This window comes from Rhodamnia argentea, chromosome 1 (genome assembly GCF_020921035.1).
Source record: "Rhodamnia argentea isolate NSW1041297 chromosome 1, ASM2092103v1, whole genome shotgun sequence".
NCBI classification, from domain to species: domain Eukaryota; kingdom Viridiplantae; phylum Streptophyta; class Magnoliopsida; order Myrtales; family Myrtaceae; genus Rhodamnia; species Rhodamnia argentea.
Genome location: NC_063150.1, coordinates 19,677,538 through 19,699,325, shown reverse-complemented (window position 1 = coordinate 19,699,325; position 21,788 = coordinate 19,677,538). Strand labels below are relative to the sequence as shown.

Sequence of the window (21,788 nt, the reverse complement as noted above, 5' to 3'; positions counted from 1 at the left end):
CTCCGTTGAGGGGGATGGAGGCGGCAGCAGCGGGAGAGCTCGAGGGAAGAGCGGACAGAGAGGAAAAAAGAGCCGACGAAGCCGTGCGCTTCTTTTATGAATCATCTGCCTCTCAAGCTCCAGTGCCCCAGGAGGTAACTAAATTCTCTCTCCCTCTCTCTCTCTCTTAAAAAAATGTTACCTTGAATTACATATGGAAAACCATCAAAGTCGACAACTTTTTGCCATGTCTGTGACTTTGTGTTCTTCTGGAATCAACTATTGTTCTCGCTAAAACCGTGTTCATGCAAAAAGCGTACAAGCTTGAGTGTAATCAGAAAGCCCGGCAGCGATTAAGCGCTTGATTCGGGTGCGATAGAGCTTAAGCTGAGTCGATAAAGGGTTGCCGGAATTTCTTTTGTTAGCCCAACCATAAAGCGGCCATGCCTTTAAGTCATAGCTTTTCAACACACCCACCTGGGCATAAGTCCATGTCGCCGAGCTCGGTACGACGTTTCGGGCATCTTGTATCTCTGCGGTCCTGTGTTGGCCCCGACACCAACATGACCAACATGACGGAAGAATGTGGACCATATTTGTAGGGGGCGGAGCTTCTAGGGAGGAGGGGACTGATCGAGGCGGTGATCCTGGTGCGGGCGGTCCTGTGGGCGCTCTCGACGAGGCTCGGCACCCTGCTGCTCTGTGGGTCGCTCTGCGTGGGACGGCAATGGCCGTACGTGAACACATTCTCGAGCATGGGCCCTGACCGGCGAGAGAAGGTGCTGCAGAGATGGCTGAAGCATCGGTTCCTCACGCCCATCCGGATGGCCTTCATCTATGTCAAAGTCTTGTGCCTCTACGTCCTCTTCTCTCGGGTAACGATACTCAAAACGCTTCTTGGTTCTTGACCAATACCAAACCTGCAAACGATAATGGCAGGTTAGCAATTTACAGCATTAATTTAAACCCTACACGATATGATTAGTTGTTAAAGAAAGTATTAATCTCAGCTAATGATAATTGCAGGTTAGAAATTCACAAATGATTAGCAGTAGAAGCAAGTTGGAGATTAGTCAAACCCATAATTGAGAACGAGGGTTGAATTTTCAAGCACTTGCCTTGACAAGGACACCTCAACAATATAATGGATCAAGTGGTCCAAAGTATAATGATTTGTTATTATCGCTTTCTAAATTGCTCAAGAAGAAGCGCTATAAATGAGTATAATACAAAAAAAAAAAAGTCATCAATTTTGCACTAGTCTAAATAAAATCCCTTCGCACTTTAAAATAAAAACAAGAAAGTTTATTCTATCAAATTTATATTTATTGGATCTTGAATTTGAATTCAAATCTCTTTTGTCCTTCAACAATTTTAAAAGGAAAAAGCTTAAATGACAGTCCGATAAGATTACTGTCAATTGTTTTTGACAGTTAGTCTACACACCATTAAGGCGTATTTTGAATAAAACACTCATTAATTAAAAAATCGTGGGGTGAGAAACAATGACAGTAGAAATCGTCAGGGTAACGAAGCCCATTTTAAAAGAGGCGACTATCTATAAGATGGACAGCGTGTGCTGATTTTGATCTTATGAAAGATTGCTCTTCCACAGACAATCAATGTATTGGAAAATAATTTGTACACTATAGCTTGCAAAAGCGAAACTGGAAAAGCTTCATAACTTAGAGGGATAGTTACCAAACACCGACCACATAGATTTATGAGAAAATGGATGGGTGGGACCAAATTGCACCACCTACCCCAATTAATGCACACACGACCTCGTATAGGCACTCCTAAACATACGTAGCCGACCTTTCACGTGTAACTCTTTTTGCCGTACCGTGCCTAGATGGGAGGTAGGAAAACGCCCCGATTTGATCATGAATAATGTCGCAAGATAGGAAGACTGTTTTGTAAAATTGGGTCCCAACAAAATGTGATAAACCTTTATGGAACGTTTGAACATTTCTCATTAACCTAAAAATTTTATTTACTTTGCTCATGATTTATCTCGTAACTTTGTCATCTAATTTTTGTAAACCGATTTTTAGCAAGTTTAGTGAATCGCGGTATCAAATCTTTTTCGTACTTAGACAATTTTGAAATGATTTTATATCTACCCAATATATATCGATTAGATATCGAGTTCATGTTCGGATCTTCTTCGTCCTTAGACGATTTGAGTCCTTCTTTCGAAATATTTCGATTGGTAATCTAATTAGTTATCACATCAATTCGAGACGCATCAATAATTCTTATCTCAAGAATATTAGCTTTTAGCTTCTTACGAATTCTCGTTTCTTGTAATAATTATGGCTCAAAAACGCAGGTTCAATAGTGGCCATTAACGTGGAATGAGTCAATTCAGGTCGGTCTAGTGCTCAAGATGATAAAAAGTTTCTCTTCGTTTGACGGCAGCATTTTCATTTTTACTTAATACTATTAAAATTTTGTAAAATATTTTATTATTTCCATTAGTAATTTCATTGATTTTAACAGTCTTATTTTTCGATATTGTCGTTGCTATCTGTTGGTTCTGGTATTAATAGTTTTAGTTAATTTATTTTTCTCCATTCTCTCTTTTTTTTTTTATTTTTTTACTGAAATAACGGGTAATAATTAAATTTCTATTTTTTTTTATAAAAAAAAAGAGATCAAATACTACTAATTAAAAGTCATGCATTACACACGCAAACGGAAAATAGGACGGACAATTAACGGCCATAGCAAAATGAAAGTTCAGAGAGGTAATGTTAATAGTTGAAAGTTTAATACAAACAGATAAATTTGAATGGTCGGGACTTATAGGGTCAATTCCTGAATTTAGGCTGGGAATCGATCACCCTTACAAATCAATACAGAAGAAACTTTCACTGGCAAGACTTTGGCCTTCATAAAAATCTCTTCTTTCAATTTAGGCGACTGTCTAGAAAATGGACTCATGTGCAGATTATGATCCTAGGAAAGATTTCTCTTCCACAGACGATTAATGCATTGCAATAAAATCCGTACAATATAGTTTACAAAAGCTGAAAATGACATGTATTCATAACTTAAGAAGGGCCTTCTTGTGTAGGGGTAAAGGAACATAAATGACCCACATGAATTATGGCAAAATTGATGAGACCAAATTGTACCAACTACCCCGATTTAATGCATTCCTAAACGTAGGTACCGTTTTTTAATGTGTAAATCGTTGTTGAGATTCCATATCTGGATGAAAGGACGGAACCCCACAATTCAATCTTGAATATTTTTACTAGATATGGAGATTGGTTTCTGAAATGGGCCATAGCAAAATGTGGTAAACCTTTATTGGATGCTTGAAACGTACTCGTTCATTTAATTTTAGTCACTTCACTTAGAATTTGTCTTTTGTCTCAAAACATTGTCACTTCGATTTTGTAAACCAATTTTCCTCACGAGAAAATATTTATAGCGAGTTTTATATAACAAGGCATCAGTTACTATAGCGAATCACTACCAATCAATCATGGGTCACTATTAGAATGATTTCATGCTACAAAAAATTCAAAATCAGAGAGTGAAAATCGTATCAAAATATGAAACTACGGACGGTCTCCTTAATTTTTCCTTATGAATGTTATCTAATGTATGATGAATGGAATTGGAGCAATGTAAGGGATGCAATGAGAGAGGAAGCACTAGGTTTTCAAAACGTTTTAACATGTTTTATGACACTACATTAGACAACTGTGTTTTTTCCAAATACAAACTCTCAAGCATTCTCGGTTCATCGGGTCTCAATTTTGGTCTAAAACAGCAAATACAGAAGATTGAAAGCTTGCAAAAATGGAGAACAAGTAAAAATTACCCTCAAGTCGACCGATCTTCATCAATCCTAGTGCACCAACTTTAATTTATGTTTCAGTCAGTTTCTCTTCCAAAACTAGTCAAAATGTTTTCTTTTTGCTTCCATTGAACACCCTTTTGTCCAATCTTTTCATGCCAAATCGCAGCAGGCCTTGATGCTTGTGAAAGATTCTGGTTTCTGCATGTTTTGGTGAAGGAGACTCGTTCTCTAGTTCGAAGAGCTTCCTAGATGGAAAGAGACATTTGACCAAATTTTACCATATCTTCAGGATGAGAGTGACAATAATGTCAAAGCACTAATTTTTGGTGAGAGTAGAGAAAAAACTGGGCATGTTGAAGTCATGCTCTAATTCTCAATACTGATTAATTCCATGGTGCTGCTCAAGTAATGATTTTGAGCATACTTGTTGTGAGTATTAAAATCAGAATGCTGACTGATTCAGAGAAAAATCTCCAACAATGCAGGCTAACAATAACATTCAAGATGCCATAACTTTTCACAGAAGATGGACAAGAATAGAACGATTCTGAAAGATCCAAAGCATGAATTTGGCACAGAATAGACCAGACGAAGTTAAATTAGTTGGTTGATGGTAATCAAGTACTTCGATTGACCGATGGCCTTTTCCATCTAGTCGAACTCAACCCGTTGTTTTGTTTGCTGCATCTGCTCGAGGGAGAGGAGGGAAAATGAGAGTCACCTAATAGCAGATGCTAGCTAGTGTATCCTGAGGTCTATGTCAAAATTCATCCTTCAAGGATTTATCCTTTGTGATGGAAGATGCAGTGATTCCTCTGATCTTGCAGGTAGACGAGAAAGGCGAAAACCCGTTATGGAAAGCAATTGGGTATCAAGTAGACGATGAGGAGGGAATGTCGAAACCCGAAAAGGGAAGGCCACTTGAGGAGGGAATCATAGAAACCATTTACTGTACAGATCCGGACCTCCTCCAATCTCTCAAGCAAAAAGGCCTGGAAGTCACACAGGATCCCAAAAACAAGGTTTACAGGATCAAGTGCGATGCTGTCATCGTGGGCTCCGGCTGTGGTGGCGGTGTTGCAGCAGCAGTCCTGGCAGGTTCTGGTTACAAGGTGGTGGTTCTAGAGAAAGGGAACTACTACACCCAAAAGGACTACTCTTCCCTGGAAGGCCCCTCCATGGAACAACTCTATGAATCAGGAGGCGTACTAGCCACTTCCACTGGGAACGTGCTGATTCTAGCAGGGTCCACGGTCGGAGGTGGATCCGCCGTCAATTGGTCTGCATCCATTAGGACGCCCGACGCTGTCCTTCGAGATTGGGCTGAGACTCATGGGATCGAGCTCTTCAGGAGCAAAGAGTATGCCTCTGCCATGGACATTGTGTCCAAGAGGATTGGAGTGACAGATCAGTGCGTGGAAGAGGGCTTTCAAAATAAGGTCCTCCGAGAGGGATGTGAGAAGCTTGGCCTTGAGATCAACGCGGTGCCACGGAATTCCTCTGAGGGCCACTTTTGCGGCTCTTGTGGCTATGGCTGCAGGAGGGGAGACAAGCAAGGCACCGACAGCACCTGGCTGGTGGATGCGGTGAACCACGGCACGGTGATCCTATCAGGATGCAAAGCTGAGCAGCTCATCTTTGAGATGAACATTCCTGGTAGAGTGCGAAGAGAAGAAATGTATTGGAGTGAGGGCGAAATCAATGAACAGCTATATTGAAAATGTCCTGCAGTTAGAGGCCAAGGTAACAGTTTCGGCGTGCGGGGCTCTGCTCACACCGCCTCTCCTGATCGCGAGTGGACTGAAGAACAGGCATATTGGCCGCAACCTCCGTCTCCACCCAGTGGCAATGGCCTGGGGGCATTTCCCTCAGGACACAAGCTCGCAGCTCAGCGGCAGATCCTACCAGGGTGGGATAATCACGTCAGTCCACAAGGTCGTCGCAGGAAATTCAACTTCTAATGTGCAGGCCATCATCGAGACCCCCTCACTTGGGCCCTCATCGTTTGCGGTGATGTGCCCTTGGGAGTCGGGCCTCGACATAAAGGACCGGATGATCAAGTATGCGAGGACCTCTCACTTCATCACAATAGTCCGGGACAGGGGGCGTGGGGAAGTGACAAGGGAGGGAAGGATAAGCTATAAGCTCGATTCGATGGACAAGGAGAATCTCAAGGCAGGCCTGCAGCGATCAATCAGGATCTTGATTGCCGCGGGGGCAGACGAGGTGGGGATCCACCGGAGCGATGGCCTCAGGATGAAGTGTGGGGGAGGGACTGCCAGTGAGGACCAAGTGGAGGAGTTTTTGGGCAGAGTCAGTGTAGAGGATGGCCCATTGGCCTTAGGTGAGAAGTGGGGACTGTGCTCTTCTGCCCATCAGATGGGGAGTTGCAGGATGGGAATCAATGAGAAGGAAGGTGCAGTGGATGAGAACGGGGAGAGTTGGGAAGCTGAAGGTCTGTTTGTGTGTGATGCTAGCGTTCTGCCCACCGCCGTCGGTGTCAACCCAATGGTCACCATCGAGTCCACAGCTTATTGTATCGCCAAGAGAATAGCTGGGTATTTGTCTGCGCAGGGATTGCTGAAATTGCCCTATTCGAGGAATGACAATTCGATGAATGGCAAGTGAGTTTTGGGCAGCCGAGATGTACAAACCATTCATAAGTTATATAATTTGTTAAGCTTATGTATGTAAGTCCAGGTGTTGCAGACAACTTAAGGTTTCATAGGAGTCGAATAAAGAAGGCGAGTATAGAACCCGAATTGTGGATCGAGCTTTACGAGATTCTATGTAAACTTGTTCGGTACATCACACTCAATGTGAAATTGCACGATGGTCTCGCAAGATCAAGTGATTTTCTGTTTGCTCCTGCTTACTGGATTTGTTCACTCTCTTTCTTGGAACTGCTTTATGCTTCAGGAAAACATCTCATGGCTTGCCTCTGAATGGAAGTGAAGTATGACAGCTTAGCCTTAGTCTAGGCTTAACTCAGTCATCCGAGTCCGTCTCTCTAAATGGTAAAGGAACCGTCTTCACTGCTCGGAACCTCCCGACATTGTTCAAATGTTCATTCTCCAATCTGCACGTTCATTTTCCATGAGAGTTAGTGGCAGATGTTTAACAAAAATGACATTGAAATTTCTGGCTAAATCTTTGCAGACGGCCTAGGACAATGATCTCCCTGAAGTACAAGAGGAGGAGAAGGTAGCTGAAATGTACCTGTAGAAGTTCCAGTGTCCTCGACGAATCACTTCCAACGAAGCCATGAACAAATCGAGCAAACGCGACTCGACGACTCCCACTCGGAACCGCAGAACTGTCTCTACCCAAGCAAACCTCAGAACAATGTTCAAAGCCTACAGCAGCAAGAGCGACGTCTCAGTACTCGTCGAGTGTCATCACTGAGCATTTCTTTTAGTAAGGAACCTACGATGGAAATGAAATAAATGCATTTGTTCTTGAGGATTAGATCATCTCGGAGCCAAGGGTTCTTGGATCTTCGGTTGAGGACACCCCAATCTTTGATGAAATCCCAATAGAGCTGATAAAACACAGCTGCTGTTGAGGTCACCAAGACTACAACCAGCCACAGCATCCTCTCCTGATGGGCGTATACGATCCTCGCTCCGGCTGCTGCCATCGCTGAGACATACTTCCCCATGTTCGCCAGATGGTTCACATCGCCCTCATCAAACCATCTTCTCACGCACTGAGTGTCGACAAGAAATGCCAATATCTCAGCTAATACATTTGAAATTGAGCTCATATCATTTGATGACCATTTGCAGATGGATGTAGATTACCTGCATGGCACGCCAATAGTACGGCAAGAATGAGATCACGTACGCGAGTTCTCCATAGAATCGCCCTGATTTACCAGTCCTGTATTGGTGTGTTCCGAAGCTTCCAGCAAGAAAATAGCAGGCTGTCGACTCCATGTGCCTCAGTAATGGGATCTGCAGTGACAAAGGAACAAAATGTCTAGAGATTTCCAATGAACATAAGAGAACAAAACTGACTATATGATAGTGTTATTGCAGAAAAACAACGCTGACGAAAGTCACAGGATGAAGTTTATTGTACCTGACTGGTTAGTTGGTCAGCCATGAAGAAGTCTACCATCAAAACCTGCATTCAGTTGTGTCAACTTCAAACCAATCTAGAGAGAATGTGATTAAGTTGTCTATTGCAAAGTTCTTCCATGCATTTGAAGGAGCAAACAATGTACCTTAACAAAAGGAGAGCAGATAATGTTACGTATGACCCGAATGAAACAGTACCGAGTCGGACGATAGAAGACACAGAACGGACATACCAGCAACAATATGTAAATCTGCAACGGAAGGTAGAAAAATTGAGACAAAATTCTTTTAATATGTCTAAACACAACTTAGTCCTAGCAATGAAATCAGGTGAAGTTTTTGAACCAGAAGGAGGACTCCCGGAATGGCGTTGACCCTGCTCAATGGGAAACCGTTGGTGAGCAGGAGGAGGTGAATGACCATCGCACCCACCACAGTCATCATGGAGGCGATGCAGATGAGGAATGCATCTCGGTACTTGAGCGCCGTGGTGGGCGAGAATTCGCATATGAAGTTGTAGTTGATTCTAGTCCGCTTCCACATGAAGAGGTTGCATCCATACATGAACAGGTGCAAGCTGAACAATGCAAAGACACTGCACAAAAACACAGCTTGTCAGTCATATTTGTGTGAGAAATCAGTGCCGTGTACTTAATGAAATGTAACATCACACTATAGGTGCACTGAATCATCAAGTTTTGACAGAAGCTGATTAGAAACTCTTAAGCAAGACACGACGAAATGATAGAAGTCTGTACCTGAACAGAGGGTACACAATTTCCACGTAATAAGGGTAGGAGGAAATGCCGGTTAGGTGTGCTAGTATTGCGTATAAGCTAAACAAGGTGACGAAACATCCGGTGAGTAATCCTGCAGACAGAGGGTGGATCAGCAGCTTTAACGACATTGGACTTACTCCCGGTCTATTGAACTTCCGGTTATTCAAGATTTACTCAGATAAACTCTAATTATTCCACTATTCACAGCATTATCAAAACTTGAGAGAGAGTTCGCAACTCGGGAGAGATCGTTACCGACGAAGAAGGTGACCATGTGAGAATCTCTCTGCTTTTGTGGTCTTAAGAACTTCATGGCCTTTTTCCTGTCATTGTTGGTGAATTGCTCGGTGAACATGGACTCCACCTCGTCCATTAGTCTAATAACCTTGCGGAATCACATGATAACTCCATTAGTAATTCTCAGGATAACCCCAATCACCTTCAGGTTGAAGTGCTTTAGAAATTTCCCTTGTTTACTCAATCTTTGGAAAATTCTTGAAAATTCTCGATAGGATATTCAAGTTAGAGAAACCCATTTGACAGATTGAGGTTAGAATCTGGAACTGGAGCACTCTCTTATGCACGGCATGAAATAAAACATAAGAACAATTGAAGAAGAATTTTGTGGAAGAAAAGAGAAACAGAGAAAGTGGGATTTCTTCAGTTTATTGCAGATGTCTTGAATCCGCTACCCATTACCAATAGCAAAAATCTGAGACCAGGTACCTTGTCTGAGCTGACAAAGTGGGATTTCTTCACTTCTTTTAGATAATTTGTGGATGCTTGTGGACCTGCAACCTGTTCATTCAGAAATTGAAAATCGCCAATTTGGTATTGTTCTCCAGGTTTATGTTGAGTATCATGCATTGCTATAAATGGCAAAAAAGATTTTGATATAGCTCTAAATTCTTAACTGTGCTAACTCTGATTTCTACTCATATTTAATGAAATCAGAAATACAGTATAATCGCTCTAGAATATTCAACTAAGTAATTACTTATGCCAATTGTCGTTCTACAGATTATATTAAAAAGTAATTACATTATATGTTATATACAAATAACTGTTTTATTAAGTAATTTATTTACAAATATGATTAAGTATGCTTATATGATATCTAATCATATCAATGTTTTTAATACCAATATTTGAATAAAAACGGAATATTTTCGTAATACATCATAATCATGTTGATTATTGGTAATTCTAAGATATATTTAACATTAAGAGGAGCACTTTGGAGATAGCTATTACAGTTTTTGTTGCACTAGCTATTTTACATTATCCATAATACAACCCGATTATGTCATAGCTATTATAATTTATTACAGCTATCATAACATATATGTAATCGCAAGAAAACATTGTAATGGTAATAAAACTACAACAGAGATGTTTGACGTTGTAATGCGGTAGGTTGCTTCCACATATGTGCAGACAAACACATATTATATACGTGATTGGAAATTATCTCTATCTATCTTCTCTTACTCTTAATATTTTCGACATTTAAAGGGTTAAACGATCTCCGATAATACTCTGATAATAAGTCGAAAATCTAATGGTTACCTTGTGGAATTTCTTCAAGATCTTTGTGAAAGCCATCAAGTTTAATGAGCTGCCAAAATTACCGAAAATAATAGCATTTATGGACTATAATTTTCCCGGCTTTTTTACTGAAGGGAAAATATGTGGTAAAGCATCTGCAACAGATGAAAGGGGTGAAATTATCGAATAAACCTGTAATTTTTCAGCAGACAAAGCCCTCTGTAGAGCTCCACAAAAGCACCTCTGATCATCTTCTCAGCACACTGGATCTTCTTCTTGCCGGTGCCAGAATCTCCGGCGCCATCCTTTCCCGTGCTCTTGCTGTCGGCAAGGTCGTCCTGCAGCATCGACGTGAGAGCCGCGAAGGCGCCTGCTGGTGTTGCTGTGCTTGGGATCCTCTTCTTCGCCATGCCCATCCTGGGCTTCCCTCTTAGCTTTGACTTTGATGATGACCTTGTCACTGAGCTCACGTAGCTCACCCCATTTGTCTCTAGGGTGGCAACCCCATGACCTTCCTCTAAGGCTTCTTCCATGGAGCTCTTATTGAGGGGTTCGCCAAAGCTCTCTATGGATTTTAGTCAATAACACAGTGTATATGAGGAATTGTCGTCCAAAGTTGGGAAAACCTAGCTAATCACTTACTAAAGATAAGCTAATAGTCCGATTGTGGCACTGCTGTGTTTGGCGCAGCTTTGGAAATTGGCTTTGGGACTGTGAAGGCATTTGTGCCAAAGTTAAGGTATTGGCAAGTGAATTTCAAAGGCCTTTAAGCCAAAACTAGCATTTCCAAAGGCCCTCAATGCAAGTCCCACCCAGCTTTGACATTGAGCACTTTCGAAGTGCTAATTTTTCTCTTCCAACTTTATATTCACTAAACTACTAAATTCCAGTTTTCCCCTCACCAGTTTTACTACGCATGTATCGCTCAACGTCGCTTGTAAGCCCAAATTTGAATGCCAACGAGCCTCGTCAACGGAGGTCGCACAACCTCTGAGTGCTTGGCGCCTGAGGTGGGTGGCATGAGCCGCAGCTTTTAGGCACTTGAGCTGGGGTTCCTTTTTGTAACGTATATTATGATAGTTGCTTAGATTGGATGTAATTAGCCTAAAGTCTTGTACAATTACATAAAGTCATTTCCCAAATGCTGTCACAAACACACTCAAACTCAAAGTAGCTTTTGGCCTGTCCGTAAATTTCAGCCGCCAATAATATTCGAAGATTGATTATCCTATTTGGTTCAAAATCCATATTACTATAATCGATAGCTATTGTTCACATGATTCTTACATTTTTATCGAAAATTTTTCATCTATCTATCAGATAATATCTTTCTCTAGCCATTAGTTATTTTCCTTGACAAATTTATGTTGGCATCGGTGGTCGCAATAAGATGACTCAACTCTATGATCGTTGCGTATCTAGAAGTTGTGTATGTGTGTGTTATGTGATGTCTCAATTCGTGAGCTCTTGTCCTTTTGTAGTTGTACTTGTCCACATCAATGTTTACAGGTTGAGATTCACCCACTTTCTGCGACGGACCCATGCAGCTTCCTCTCTCTCTCTCTCTCTCTCTAGGCTCCACGTGGCATGACACGTGGCCATCTATATTTTCCCAGGTAGAACGACCCTTTTTGACAACTTTTTATCTAAATAAAAGAATGGGTTTCCGAAAATGTCATCCCGCCGGAAAAATCACACTTTTGACATCCAAGACTATCTGCTAGAATCTATAAAATTGTCAACTTGTTTATGAGGTGGATAAATTCCTCCCAAAGTATGGAAAAACAATGTTCCATGTTTGTTGAGTTGAAGAAAAGTAAAATAAATTACTTATAACCAGCAGGAAAATCGCACTATATTTTCAAAAAATAAAAGATAAAGAGTTTGAATCTCACCTGATGATAAATCATGATCACGGTGAGAAGAAGGCCATGATCCCGAGAGGCTCCCCTCACGATTACTATTTGCCTTTAGCGACAACGAATTCCGGCGCCGACTCTCGCTTGGTATACTCTTGAGTTCTTGCAAGGTCTGTAGCTGCTTATTGAGCTCCTCTCCCCTGTCCAGAAACTCTTTCTCCCTGCTCTCGTAAAAACGGTTCACCTTATTCAACTCCTCCTCCACTGCCTCACAGAACGCTCTCACCTGAAAAAAAAAAAATACTCAAATAATCTCATAAACATAATAGAAAAATTCAACTTTTATTATGTTATATTTTATGTATTTATATAATACTATTGTGCAGCAAATTGATTTTATTGTTCTTATTGGTATACCTCGTGTTCTTCATTGAATAGCTTAGTGAGTTCGGTTTCATACGCTTCGTCCTCAACCTGTCCATTCTCCACGTTGTCACTCGTCACCTGCAACCAAACCCTAACGAAAAATAAATTTGACAGAAAAGACAAGAAAATGGCAAGAAAACGGGCCTTTACTCAACAACTTCATTTGTCTTTTGGTGTCATTTTCCTTCTCTTTTTCGGTGCTCCACTCACATTAGCTTCGTGACACAAAGAGAGACCTACCTGTGCAAGCGTTCCTTATTGTTTCTCTTTTTTTCCTTTTTATGGCAAGCAACATATATTAATCAGAAAAACACAAAGAAAAATTGGCTTTTTTCCCCGGGATTTTTGCCCTCAAGTCCCACCTAAAACAGAAAAAATTGTAGCACACAAGCCCGGCTCAGAAGATGATCTCAAAGCGGAACAGCCATTAGATCATGTGGGTCGACAACATATGAAGAGCAGTTGTAGGAACCCGATTCCATGCGAATATTGCTCTGCTCGAAGGAGTGAATGTGAAAATTGAAGTCTCAAAAAGGGTATTTATCTCTTTTCGTGTTTACTTGATGGACTCAAAGTCGTCAATTTATGGTGTAACTTGGACTACTCTCCTTACTAAACAAAAACTTCATACGAAGCTATAGCTTTATCGCCCATTAATTAATGAAGATTCTTCTATTGAGCTATTTCAAGTAATTTCCAAAGGTCCGACGGTTTTGCCGGTTAGTGGACACAAATTATGTAAGAAGTAGAGGTAAGGGCATGCATCCAAAGGGAGCTCACTACGTTGAGAACATGTAAGATTCGCTATTATCTTGAAAGCTTGATGAGATTCGAAATGGATACCATTTTTGGGCCAAATGACAAAGAAAATGCACAACATTTTATCACTATGACAAATTTATCAAGACCTTTGAAACACATTAAAAAAAAAACACAATCTTTTACCTATTGAGATAAATGTAACACGACCTTCCAAAATTACCAAAAAAAAACTATTTAACTTTTTGCCAGCGTGAAAAAGAAAAAAACGTGTTTGGAACTTTAGGCAATAGGCCCTATTCTAGAACAAAAAAAAAAATTGTTGGGCTTTTTGCTCACCGAGGTGGAATTTTTTTTTTTTATACGCATGTTTGGAGAAAAATAATGTGATTCCAGTGTCGAGGAGAAACTATGAAATTATATTAACTGAAAGTGGACCGTACTTAGGGATTTTTCACCGGGTGCATGGTGGTGCGTCATCTTGGCAGTTTTGAAAGATGGTAGTGGATTTGTCATAGCGCTACAAGCTTTCGAGATTTTATGGACACCTCAAATTTTGGACGTTGGACCATCGAGACTCAACTACGAGTGATTGGAAGAATTATTATATCTCAGCGGTCTTGAATAGTTTATCATTATTCATTTATCCGGAAAATAACCGAGATCATCTTAACATACGCCTTTAAAACACTTAATTACACATATTTAACAAAGAAACGTATTTATTTTCAAAATATTAATAAAATTGCCTCGTTAATAAGTGTTTTGTTGGTTAATTAAGAACGTATATTAAAATACTTTGAAATATGGAAAAGTAAACATTTAGGACAAACTACTTATATCAAATGGGAAAATTCACATATTAGAAAAAAAAAAAAACACCGGAATCACTAGTACTCTTTAATACCCAACAAAAGAGAAATGGGCATAAAGTGACGAGGAACGTAAATCAAGGAACTAGGAATGTTGTAGCCCTTAGTGGAGTCCCAACACAACAGAAAAAAGACAACAAAAAAAAAAAACTTAAAATAGATTATTTTGCTTGCGGAAATAATAGAAAAATCAACATTAATAAAGTAGAAGTATTTTCCAATTGGCGATTACAGTAATAGTAATCTAAATTAATTTACTCGTACATTATAAAATTTTATAATTACTGCAACTAAACATGTGGTAGTGTAAGTGCTTAACTAATGAACATCCTATCCTATCAACTTTTTTTTTACAGATAAGAATCCCACCATCCATGATAATGGAACACATGACAAGCTTTCCCTATGTCGTCTGCAGATTTTTCCTTAAAGTTTCAGCACTTCTCTGCACGCATCTTATGTTTTATGGCAAATTAGAGCTGGCCAAACCTATTTGATAAAGATCATCTTAACGCAGTATAATTACATGCACAAATGAAAAGAGAAGGACAAAAGGAAAGGCAAGAGAAAATGAAAATGAAGACTCTTTCTCTCACACGCTGAAGTGGATTTACGCGACCAAACATACCGTGATCACTGCTTGAGCGACGCTGTTTTTGTCATTGTCTGAGCCACGAAACCTGTCTGCGAATTTCTCCGCTGCCGATCGAACAGGGTCGAGGAGAATGGAGCACGCGAGACCCCATCTGATCAGCGCATGCGGATGAGGGGTTTTGGTGGGCTTTCTGGAGAGCTTGATCTTCTTGACGTGCTTCTTCAGTTGCCAGTAATTGACGAAGGCCTCTTTCCATTCCGGAATCAGTTGAGCTTCAAGCTCCTTCGAGAACTTCACCATTTTCCGGTCTTCTTCTTCTTTTCGATTATTCTTCTGCAAATGATCGCCGTAAAGAAGAAGGAAGAAGTCTGTTTGGCCCAAAAACGAGAAGAGAAGAAGGAAGGAGGAGGGAGAAGCGTGAAGATGATTTTGATTTCCATGGTGAGGTTATTTATAGAAAGAGCAAGAGAGACGTGGAGGCAGAAAAAGGGAGGATGTTGCTTGTTGCTCATGGATCTTCTTTCTTTTTTTCGTCCATTTTTTATTTTTATTTTCCTTTTCTTCCTTCTTTTTTTCCCTCATTTTTTTTAAATAATTTTTTTTTGGGTGGGTTTTGCTGTTGTATTAATTTCAAAATAGGGTTTCTGAAATAGTAGATGAACTGGTTTGACGTCGCACCAAAAGAAGAAGCAGAACTCTGTTCACTTTATTTCTGTGATTCAAGCATTCGTTCATCCCTTTGGTGAGTTAGTCATTTGGCGAGAGATGATAGTTACTAATAATCTGTTAGGGATCGTCTATCATAGACAACCCTACTGTTATTGCACATTTCATTCATCAGAAGGCGACACGTTTTCATTTCACGTGTATTTTAGAGACCAAAAACAACGGACACCAACTAGAGTAGATCGAGAAATTGTCCATCCACTGATGTGATGAATGCAATACACATATCCCAAAAAAATATGTCTTAACTTTCGAAAATTAGGGTATGAACATAATGATCCAAAAACATGATTCGATGTATCGGGACTTTGATTTTCTAGTCAATTGAACTGAAAATAGGCAAGATGTTGAGCAATGATCTCTTTAAAGATCAAATAGGCAGCATATTTTTGCTCTCGTATTTGGAGGTCTCGATTCTCAAAGGTAAGTTGATAGATGCATAATTAGAATGACAATACATATCAACCAACTATTTTTGGTATTAGAAGAATGTGTAGGTTTCGATACTTATCAAAATTTATAAAGTTGGATTCAACCATTTCCTGAAACAATATATCTAGATAAAAAATTATTGTTATAACCCTAACCAAGAAAAAGTAGTATAAGAACTATAAAACGAGCATATTCAAAATTAAGCTTTTTGTTGCAGGATTCCCACTAGCTCTCTCATGTGGCACATGTTATTGAGATGTATAAATTAATATGGCAAATCTTAATTAAGTATAATTAATAATGATGTGACAAAGAAACATGTAGATTCTTGTCGGAAAGGGGTCAAATGTGGGTCTTCCCCACGTACTCGTCTTTTGTCTCGTGGAAGTCAACTTGGTGAAATGGGTAGCACAGAGATCGCATTGGCCGCCAGACTCTCCTTAATTCCTGTTTTTTTTTTCCTTTTTCTTAGTTTGTGTTTTTTTTTTTTAACTTTTTCTAAATTCTAATAGAATAAGAACAATATGGAGTAAAAAAATAGAAAAACAGGATAGGTGTGAATTAGTTTTTAAACAAGCGGTTTAGATTCTAATACCTGCATAAAAGAATTTCCATATCATTATGTATGTAAAATCCACCATATCAATTAGATTCAAATCTGTCCAAAAAAAAAATACATTCAAATTGCCACCACCATCAATTTTATTTGGCATATTGAAAAATCTTATTATTGGGATGAAAAAATTCTTTCGCTCAAGACAAATTTTATATGTATTGACATCTTTAGTGGATACTTTTTGTTAAGTGTATTCAATTAATATATGGAATAGATCAACATCAATATTAACATCACATTCATCCCAAACTAGTTGGAATCGGTGGTCGATGAACTCAAAAATAAATAAAATAAAAGTAAGACCAATTGAGGAAAAAGAAATAATTATATAAAAATAAAATATATAAATATATAAATTTATATAGGGAAAAAGGTCTAACAAGGACAGTATGGAACATAGGAATTCTGCCCCTCTATAATTTTAATAGCTTTCTTCCACTCCGTCCTAAAATAAATTGTACGTCAATTTATTTCCCATTTCATTAAATCTTGTTTTACCACTTTCCTCCAAGTAAGTTTCGGCAGACCTCTTCCTTTCTTCATATCATGCTCTCGGTAACAAACTTCCGCTCTTCTTGGAGCATCTAGGGATTTTCGAAGAATATGCCCAAACCATCTCAATTTATGTTCTCTCATCTTTTCTAACACCGATACTAATCCAACTTTTCGTCGAATATCTTCATTTCTTATCTTATCTATTCTTGTATGACCACACATCCACCTTAACATCCTCATTTTTGCTACTCCCATTTTATACTCATGTTGCCTCTATGCTGGCCAACATTCAGCTCCATGTAGCATTACATGCCTTACTTCTGTTATATAAAATTTTCCTTTTAGCTTAAGAGGGATTTTGTAATCACACAAAAATGCTTATGCACTGTACTATTTCATCTAACTTGCTCTGATCTATGACTTACATCCTCATCAATATCTCTCCCCTTTTGCAATATTGATCCTAGATATCTAAAAGCATCTTTCAATTAATATATGGAATAGATCAATTTTTCAAAAACACACGCATTGCGAATAAAGTCAACGCGTTAAAAATTCGTAAAATTAACTTCTTAATTAGTGTCCTCATTTTTCTTAATAAAGCCCACGCCAAGCAATTCTTCTCCCAAATGATCGTGATTGACCTAGCGAATTAGTGGTTATTATTTTATAATTGCTGATCCGACGGATGAAATAATTGTCGGCAAACTTTTTCACTTATATCCAATATTATTAAGCATATTTATTGTTGTACATGGGACTGGTAATTCTCGTCCATAAGCATTTTCAACTTTGCTCATTTGCCAGATGGGATTTAATTTTGTGCGAACGGTCATTGTAATATAAGAAATGGTCATTAGATTTACTAGGGAAAAATATCAAAAAAGTTCTAAAACTATTATAATTGTGTCTAATCAGTCCTAATTTTTTCTTTACCTATTTATTATAAACTTTTTGCAATTGCACCAATTCATTTCATCCGGCTAGCGCTGAAATATTTTTTAAAAGTTAGTTTTTTATTTTATTTTTCCTTTTTTTATTCCTCTTCCCTCTTCTTCCTCCAGCCACTCTCCGAACCTCGACGACGACTAGAGGGTCGCCCGGCCTCTCTAGGGCCGGCAAGGGTGAGCCTCGCCATGGCTGATCGAGCCTCGGCCTCGCCGGTCGTCCATATGGCTAGTTGTTAGACCTCGGGGACCGGCTAAAAGAAGAAGAAGTAAGGGAAAAAAATAAAATAAAAAAAATAAAATAAAAAATAAAAATATATTAAAATATCATGCCGCAGCTAGCAATAATTCGTCGGATGGACTGAATTGACACAATTGCTAAAGGTTTAAGACTGAATGGGAAAAATATACAAGTTTATGACGGAATTAGCATAATTGCAATAAGTCTAGGACCTTTTTGGTACTTTTCTCGATGTACTATGGTCTAAAACAAACCATCCAACCCTTACCCAAAAAAATAAAATAAAATAAAACCATCCAAAGTGCGCAACGTGTGTCAAATTCAAAAAGAAAATTAAAAAAAAAAACAACAACAGAAAATGTTGTATTAGACTACGATATGCCTATATATAACACCTATTACATATTAAATATACATATATAATATTTATTACATCCGCATCACCTTGCCAAGTGTCGTCGAACTGGAATTGAAGGGCTCGAAGACATCTTTCGATTTAGCGGGACGATTCTGCAAAATTCCTCTCTTTTTTTCTTTTTCTTTTTCTTTTTTTGCTTTTTTTAGGAGCTTAGTGGATTCTGATTTCTCAATTCTACTGTTATTGCATATGAAGCCACATTTGATCATTTCTGGATTCTAGTGTGAAGGATGTCAGCCCACGTACTTGCCACTAACAATCTGGAAGGGTTAGAAAATTTCGTAATTAAACATCCTTTTAGTATTTTAGCAATATCAATGTTCAAATTAAGGACATCTTTGTTAACATCGCCATGTGTTGCCAATGTTAATTTTTAGGACTTAAAGGTGTTCCTCGCATGGGAGATCAATTTTTAGGGACATGTTCATCGATCGATTTAAGTAAGAAATTGTTTAATTGCTTGGCATTAAAATAGCAACCGATTGGTGCAAAAAAGACTTGGATTTTGTGCTGGAACTGGGTTGGGGTGGACTAGGGGTGATGGTGGCAGAGGCGACAACGACGGTGCCGCCAGCAGTGCCACTATTGGATTTGGCGCCGGTGGTACAGTGATTGAAGTGGCATAAGTACAAATTACGGTGATGGGGAAAGAGTGGTAGTATTGCTACTATGGTGGCGAAGGCTTATGTGACAACGGCCTAGCGATATGAAAGGATGGCTCCGATTGTCAAAGGCAATTTGGCTGTAGAATTACTTACTATGATAGCTATACATACTACAAGGTTAAGGTGAAGGTACATGTCTATTTTTCATCCTAAATCTATTGTACAATGGCAACCAATTCAGTTATAGATGTTTCAATCATGTCAATTTAGTCATAAATGTCTGATGTTTTGTCAAATCATAAAGTTTTTAATTGTGCCAACTCATTCATAAACTTTTTCATAATTTGTTAATTTAACACCAAACCTTTTAATGATTTGGCAATGTAATCATTTTGGCCAATTACCCAAATAATAGGTTTATGATTAAATTGGCAAATCATCAAAAGACCTAGGATTAAATCTGCACAATTAAAAGGTTTAGGACTAAATTGGTGGCCGTACAATAGGTTTATAACTTTTTGGATAATTATTCTTAAGTTTATATGCGACTTACTTATAAACCGGCTAAAAAGTCAAGTGGTAGAAATTTCCCCTAATTAGAGATCGTCGATACGGATCGATACTTTGGAGGATATTTCAATGAGAATATCGCAATTTGGCATAATTTGGTGGAGAAGAGGATAACATGAGTGAACTTTTGAGTATTCTATGGGGTGATAGAACTAGCGTATTGATCTTGATTTTGAGATGTCTCGGTGCAATTCATTGCATGACTTTGCACTAATGTGAGTCGACCTAACTCGATGGACTCGCAGTTCTATTGGAAGGTTTATCTCAACTTAATTAAAATCCAAGTGTGAGGGAGTCAGAGAACCCCATCTTAAATTATTTAATTTAACTTGAAAAAAAAACAGATTAGTGGAGATGCAAAACACTAAAAAAAGTTCCAAATCTACACTTTCTCTTCAGTGGCTTATCATGATTGAATCCCAAAAAAGTGTGAACCTGCGGTCGCAGTTAATTCATATTTTTCATAATATTAATTTATCAAACAATTTATTTATTAATTAATTTGTTTGGAGTTGTGCTATAATCACCGTCCAAATCTCGAAGACGCCTTTTTTTTTTAGGGATATGCTTATTGAAAGTCCAAAAACTTGTCGCGAAAATGTAATTAAGTTTTAAAAATTGTCAAATTGATGCAATCGATTCCTTCCATTAACTCCATCCAACTTAGTTAAAGAAAAATCTAATGTGGATTTTTTTAATGTTTTATCTCTCCTACGTGACGATGACGTGATTAAAACAATATTATTTTGGTCCAAAGATGATTTTTAATATGTTTTTTTTATTTACAAGCTAAAATTAAAGTTAAAAAAGAAAAAAATTTTAGAACCATGTGGCGAGGGCTCCGCCCCGCCACTACGAGGAAGGTCGTATAATGGTGGGGGAATTGTCGGCGGCCCTCGCCAACCGACAAGCGAGGATTCCAGCCTGCGGCCGGATCTAAGCGAGGGCTTGTTGGCGCGTCACTAGTGGTCGATGACGAACCCACCGACCATTCCCCCTCCATTCTCGGCCCTTCCCAACAATGGTGGGGTGGCAACATCGAGAGCTGGTTCTAGCCTTTTTTAAATAAATATTTTAGCACTTTTTTCATTTAATTTAAGTAAAAATTATATTATAAATTATATTTGGATCATAATGACATCGTTTTAGCCTTAAATTTTGAACCAATTCGATAAGTTTTAGGCTTGATTACAATTTTTACAAGTATTACAATTCAATTATATTTTTGTGATAAGTTTTAGAACTTCCAAACGCGCACACGCATATATATAAGTTTCTAAATACATTGACTCTATGAGATTTTCCGAAAAGTCGTCTCATGCTATGTCAGCTTTCCATTAAGGCTTTACTTAATCTAATTTTGTAACCAACCAAAATTAAATAAAAACAAAAAAGCTTAAATCTTCCACTGACACGATCACTTCCTTTAATCTTCCACTAATTCATTACTGGTCATTTTTTAATCTGGCCAATTTTGTGTCTCGTTTATTGAGATTACTTGAACGTGGTGGACACCTAGTTTTCTCATCATCATTATCGAAATTTGCAAAAAATATCCAAACAAATATATATATATATATATGAATTATATAGAAAAGCACTAGATGGAGTCGAATTCAGTACGTAATTATATAGACATCTATAGTAATGTTTTCTTATCAAACTAGATAGAGAGCCGAAGAAAAGATATCAATTCCGAATTTGCTACCTTGGGCAGAACTTTCTCCGTAGAAGATATGATGTGATTCTCCACAATGAGAATGGAGGGTTCGTAATCATAAGCAATTCCAATTGGCTAAAACAACTTAATAGTTAATATGATTTGTATTGGCAAAACGACATATGATACACGTACGTACATGATTTTCAAGAAAGCTTCCGTCTCCTTCGTGTCTATTTCATCGTATTTTTGGGAAACAAATGTTGTTATGGAGTGAAACGATTTATATACGCTTAAAGCACGTGTGGTGCTGTGCTCACGCAAAATTAATTTAGTAATCAATTACTTGTTCCATATAT

General features: G+C 38.6%; 3 protein-coding genes and 1 long non-coding RNA gene across 6 annotated transcripts in view; 2 read left to right on the top strand and 2 right to left on the bottom strand.

The window, feature by feature from the left end:
• Positions 1 to 6,629, top strand: part of LOC115753949 (long-chain-alcohol oxidase FAO1-like) — a 17,200-nt gene extending 10,571 nt beyond the window's left edge. Inside the window, 4 exon segments of the mRNA XM_048273127.1 lie at positions 1 to 134; positions 582 to 854; positions 4,627 to 5,459; positions 5,461 to 6,629. The exon segment at positions 1 to 134 is cut by the window's left edge and continues 133 nt beyond it. Of these exon segments, the coding sequence (XP_048129084.1) occupies positions 1 to 134; positions 582 to 854; positions 4,627 to 5,459; positions 5,461 to 6,427 (2,207 nt within the window). The 3' untranslated portion in view covers positions 6,428 to 6,629.
• LOC115753955 (peroxisomal membrane protein PMP22) overlaps positions 1 to 21,788 on the top strand; it is a 491,710-nt gene that overhangs the window by 459,304 nt on the left and 10,618 nt on the right. The gene's annotated exons all lie outside the window — the stretch shown is intronic.
• On the bottom strand, positions 2,629 to 3,096 carry LOC115753950. The gene is made up of 2 exons (XR_004016927.2): positions 2,970 to 3,096; positions 2,629 to 2,911 (listed from the first exon to the last, which is right to left on the bottom strand). It is a non-coding gene; the product is annotated as an uncharacterized LOC115753950 (long non-coding RNA).
• Positions 6,714 to 15,113, bottom strand: LOC115753970 (phosphate transporter PHO1-like). The gene is made up of 15 exons (XM_048273233.1): positions 14,765 to 15,113; positions 12,485 to 12,571; positions 12,104 to 12,353; positions 10,401 to 10,773; positions 10,230 to 10,278; positions 9,387 to 9,458; positions 8,916 to 9,045; positions 8,640 to 8,751; positions 8,227 to 8,476; positions 8,028 to 8,132; positions 7,883 to 7,927; positions 7,603 to 7,755; positions 7,230 to 7,508; positions 7,019 to 7,155; positions 6,714 to 6,878 (listed from the first exon to the last, which is right to left on the bottom strand). Exons 1-15 carry the CDS (start codon positions 15,017 to 15,019, stop codon positions 6,788 to 6,790), a joined length of 2,388 nt encoding a protein of 795 aa, XP_048129190.1. The 5' UTR covers positions 15,020 to 15,113; the 3' UTR covers positions 6,714 to 6,787.